This window comes from Palaemon carinicauda, chromosome 9 (assembly GCF_036898095.1).
Source record: "Palaemon carinicauda isolate YSFRI2023 chromosome 9, ASM3689809v2, whole genome shotgun sequence".
Taxonomy (NCBI): Eukaryota; Metazoa; Arthropoda; class Malacostraca; order Decapoda; family Palaemonidae; genus Palaemon; species Palaemon carinicauda.
Window position 1 is genome coordinate 122,681,554 of NC_090733.1, and position 5,000 is coordinate 122,686,553.

General features: G+C 55.2%; 1 protein-coding gene across 1 annotated transcript in view; it reads right to left on the minus strand.

The window, feature by feature from the left end:
• Window positions 1-4,779: 4,779 nt before the first annotated feature.
• LOC137646611 (myosin heavy chain, clone 203-like) overlaps window positions 4,780-5,000 on the minus strand; it is a 672-nt gene continuing 451 nt past the window's right edge. The window contains exon 1 of the mRNA XM_068379718.1: window positions 4,780-5,000. This exon is cut by the window's right edge and continues 451 nt beyond it. Within this exon, the coding sequence (XP_068235819.1) occupies window positions 4,780-5,000 (221 nt within the window).

Genomic DNA, 5,000 nt, shown 5'->3' on the forward strand with positions numbered 1-5,000 from the left:
AGCCGAGCACCATCACTTGGCCGGGCGGTTAAGCCGAGCAGGATCACTTGGCCGGGCAGTTAAGCCGAGCCGCATCACTTGGCCGGGCGGTTAAGCCGAGCACCATCACTCGGCCAGGCAGTTAAGCCGAGCACGGGCGGGCGGTTAAGCCGAGCACCATCACTCGGCCGGGCGGTTAAGCCGAGCACCATCACTTGGCCGGGTGGTTAAGCCGAGCACCATCACTCGGCCGGGCGGTTAAGCCGAGCACCATCACTTGGCCGGGTGGTTAAGCCGAGCATCATCACTTGGCCGGGCGGTTAAGCCGAGCACTATCACTTGGCCGGGCGGTAAAGCCGAGCAGCATCACTTGGCCGGGCTGTTAAGCCGAGCAGCATCACTTGGCCCGGCTGTAAAGTCGAGCACCATCACTTGGCCGGGCGGTTAAGCCGAGCAGCATCACTTGGCCGGGCGGTTAAGCCGAGCACCATCACTTGGCCGGGCGGTTAAGCCGAGCCCCATCACTTGGCCGGGCGGTTAAGCCGAGCACCATCACTTGGCCGGGCGGTTAAGCCGAGGCGCATCACTTGGCAGGGCGGTTAAGCCGAGGCGCATCACTTGGCAGGGCGGTTAAGCCGAGCACCATCACTTGGCCGGGCGGTTAAGCCGAGCACCATCACTTGGCCGGGCGGTTAAGCCGAGCATCACTTGGCCGGGCAGTTAAGCCGAGCAGCATCACTTGGTCGGGCGGGTAAGTCAAGCATGACTTGGGCGGGCAGTTAAGCCGAGCACCATCACTTGGGCGGGCGGTAAAGCCGAGCACTATCACTTGGCCGGGCAGTTAAGCCGAGCACCATCACTTGGCCGGGCGGTTAAGCCGAGCAGCATCACTTGGCCGGGCGGTTAAGCCGAGCAGCATCACTTGGCCGGGCGGTTAAGCCGAGCCCCATCACTTGGCCGGGCGATTAAGCCAAGCCCCATCACTTGGCTGGGCGGTTAAGCCGAGCCCCATCACTTGGCCGGGCGGTTAAGCCGAGCCACATCACATGGCCGGGCAGTCAAGCCGAGCACCATCACTTGGCCGGGCGGTTAAGCCGAGCACCATCACTTGGCCGGGCGGTTAAGCCGAGCACCATCACTTGGCCAGGCGGTTAAGCCGAGCATCACTTGGCCGGGCAGGTAAGCCGAGCATTATTTGGCTGGGCAGTTAAGCCAAGCATTTTTTGAATAAGCATTTAAGCTGACCATCATTTGGCCGGGGAGTTAAGCCGAGCATCCTTTGGCCGGGCAGTTAAGCCGAGCATCACTTGGGCGGGCAGTTAAGCCGAGCTTCATTTGGCCGGGCAGTTAAGCCGAAGCCAAGCATCATTTGGCCTGGCGGTTAAGCTGAGCATATTTGGCCGAGCATCATTTGGCCGGGCGGCTAAGCCGAGCAGCATCATTTGGCCGGGCGGCTAAGCCGAGCAGCATCATTTGGCCGGGCAGCTAAGCCGAGCAGCATCACTTGGACGGGCGGTAAAGCCGAGCACCATCACTTGGCCGGGCGGTTTAGCCGAGCACCATCACTTGGCCGGGCGGTTAAGCCGAGCAGGATCACTTGGCCGGGCAGTTAAGCCGAGCCGCATCACTTGGCCGGGCGGTTAAGCCGAGCACCATCACTCGGCCAGGCAGTTAAGCCGAGCACGGGCGGGCGGTTAAGCCGAGCACCATCACTCGGCCGGGCGGTTAAGCCGAGCACCATCACTTGGCCGGGTGGTTAAGCCGAGCACCATCACTCGGCCGGGCGGTTAAGCCGAGCACCATCACTTGGCCGGGTGGTTAAGCCGAGCATCATCACTTGGCCGGGCGGTTAAGCCGAGCACTATCACTTGGCCGGGCGGTAAAGCCGAGCAGCATCACTTGGCCGGGCTGTTAAGCCGAGCAGCATCACTTGGCCCGGCTGTAAAGTCGAGCACCATCACTTGGCCGGGCGGTTAAGCCGAGCAGCATCACTTGGCCGGGCGGTTAAGCTGAGCACCATCACTTGGCCGGGCGGTTAAGCCGAGCCCCATCACTTGGCCGGGCGGTTAAGCCGAGCACCATCACTTGGCCGGGCGGTTAAGCCGAGGCGCATCACTTGGCAGGGCGGTTAAGCCGAGGCGCATCACTTGGCAGGGCGGTTAAGCCGAGCACCATCACTTGGCCGGGCGGTTAAGCCGAGCATCACTTGGCCGGGCAGTTAAGCCGAGCAGCATCACTTGGTCGGGCGGGTAAGTCAAGCATGACTTGGGCGGGCGGTAAAGCCGAGCACTATCACTTGGCCGGGCAGTTAAGCCGAGCACCATCACTTGGCCGGGCGGTTAAGCCGAGCAGCATCACTTGGCCGGGCGGTTAAGCCGAGCAGCATCACTTGGCCGGGCGGTTAAGCCGAGCCCCATCACTTGGTCGGGCGATTAAGCCAAGCCCCATCACTTGGCTGGGCGGTTAAGCCGAGCCCCATCACTTGGCCGGGCGGTTAAGCCGAGCCACATCACATGGCCGGGCAGTCAAGCCGAGCACCATCACTTGGCCGGGCGGTTAAGCCGAGCACCATCACTTGGCCGGGCGGTTAAGCCGAGCACCATCACTTGGCCGGGCGGTTAAGCCGAGCATCACTTGGCCGGGCAGGTAAGCCGAGCATCACTTGGGCGGGCGGTTAAGCCGAGCACCATCACTTGGCCGTGCGGTTAAACCGAGCACCATCACTTGGCCGTGCGGTTAAACCGAGCACCATCACTTGGCCGGGCGGTTAAGCCGAGCAGCATCACTTGGCCGGGCAGGTAAGTCGAGCATCACTTGGCCGGGCGGTAAAGCCGAGCTCCATCACTTGGCCGGGCGGTAAAGCCGAGCACCATCACTTGGCCGGGCGGTTAAGCCGAGCACCATCACTTGGCCGGGCGGTTAAGCCGAGCACCATCACTTGGCCGGGCGGTTAAGCCGAGCACCATCACTTGGCCGGGCGGTTAAGCCGAGCACCATCACTTGGCCGGGCGGTTAAGCCGAGCACCATCACTTGGCCGGGCGGTTAAGCCGAGCACCATCACTTGGCCGGGCGGTTAAGCCGAGCACCATCACTTGGCCGGGCGGTTAAGCCGAGCATCATCACTTGGCCGGGCAGTTAAGCCGAGCATTACTTGGCCAGGCGGTTTAGCCGAGCATCACTTGGGCGGGCAGTTAAGCAGAGCTTTATGTGGTCAGGCAATTAAGCCAATCGCCGTTAGAACCAAAACCGACTCTGCTCTCAGCCATGCAGTAGCCATTGGATGAACACCTCACCAGAGATGCAGCTTCCTTCCCCAGCTTAACTATATTGCGTCAACCTATAAGGACAAGACTGCATACTAGAAGAAGCCTAGCTCGTTCCCTCTGCAGAGCCGGTATTCTAGATTATTCCCCCAGAACCACCTGGAAGTGGGCATCCAGAAGAATAGATCTAGATATCCGACCATTTGTACACTTGACAAATGCCTTGTACACATCCATCAAGGTACAAAGCATACTAGAATCTACCAGGTTTCTTCTGTCTGCAGCGCCAGTCCTCCAAATTATTCCAAGCATTGTACAAGCTGGATAATTAAGCAGTGTATCCCTCAAACTGGGCTGTCCATCCAAGCGTCCTTTAAGGTGGGTAGTCATTCAGGCCAAAGATCCTGGTTCTGGTCCTGCAAAACTCAGCTAAATCTCCTTTTCCTCACAAAATAAACTAAAATTAAACTTAAAAACACATTTTATAAACAAAATATATTTTCCTTTCAATTTCAAAATGAACAATATATATATATATATATATATATATATATATATATATATATATATATATCTATTATATATATATATATATATATATATATATATATATATATATATATATTCTTTTATCATTTTTTTCTAGATTCTTTTTTTTTTTTTTTTTAGATTGTTTTTTAGATTCTTTTTTTTCCTGATTGAAGTATTTAATAACCGGTAAGTCTCCTCAGAAGCCTATCGATAATATCAGCTGCTAATTGAACATACCCAATGGTACCACTGATGGTGATCAAATTACTGTATTCGTGCCTTCTTGACATATCTATGGAGCTGACGCCACTCTGCCGGGTGATTTCCATCAGCGTCTTTCCTTCCACTCTATATATGGCTCTGTGGAACTTCCTTGGGACATCCAAGGCGACAGTCACGTGCCCCTTTAGGGCATAGTCTCTTGTGGGGTTAGCTCCAACCTTTTCACCTTGGAAGGTGATATGAGATGAGGAGACCCTTTTGGGCTTCTCAGGTTCCAGGTCAAAAACGATAAGTTTGCGAGCAGGTTTTTTCTCTGCAATTTTCTCCTCCTTCACCTCCTCCTCTTCCTTCTCCTCCTCCTCCTCCTCCTCCTCCTCCTTCTCCTCCTTCTTCTCCTCCTCCTCCTCTTCCTTATTCTTCTTCTCCTCCTTCTTCTCCTCCTTCTTCTCCTCCTCCTCCTCTTCCTTATTCTTCTTCTCCTCCTTCTCCTTCTTCTCCTCCTTCTCCTTCTCCTCCTCTTCACTGGGAGAAGTTTCCTTTTGGAGCTTCTGCTCTTCCTTGTGGTTGTTGTCAGGGAGAGCCTTTTTGGCGGCTAGCAGCCAGCTCAGCACCTGACCCACACCAGATGGCCCTCCAACGACCTCCTTCTCCTCCTTATGTCCGTTGGAATCCAGGTCCTCTGCTGCCTGAACTACTTTGACTTCCTCTTCATTGACACTGACATCCTTTTGGACATCTTCCTTCTGTCCATCCATCTCGGTCAAGATTTCTAAACCTGACCTGTTAAGTCTCTTTCCTCGTTCCAGGTCTGTTCAGTTCTTTCTTCTTATCTCTCCCTTCAAGTTCCTCCTTGAGCGAAGCGGTGATCTCATTTGCTGCAAGCAGCTCATCCTTCAGACCAACATTTTCTTTTGTTATTTGGACGATCGTCTCCTTTGCCATTTCCGTACTTGAACTTGTGTAATTTCCCTCACTGGTCAAGTTTTTCATTTTAGCCTCGGCCA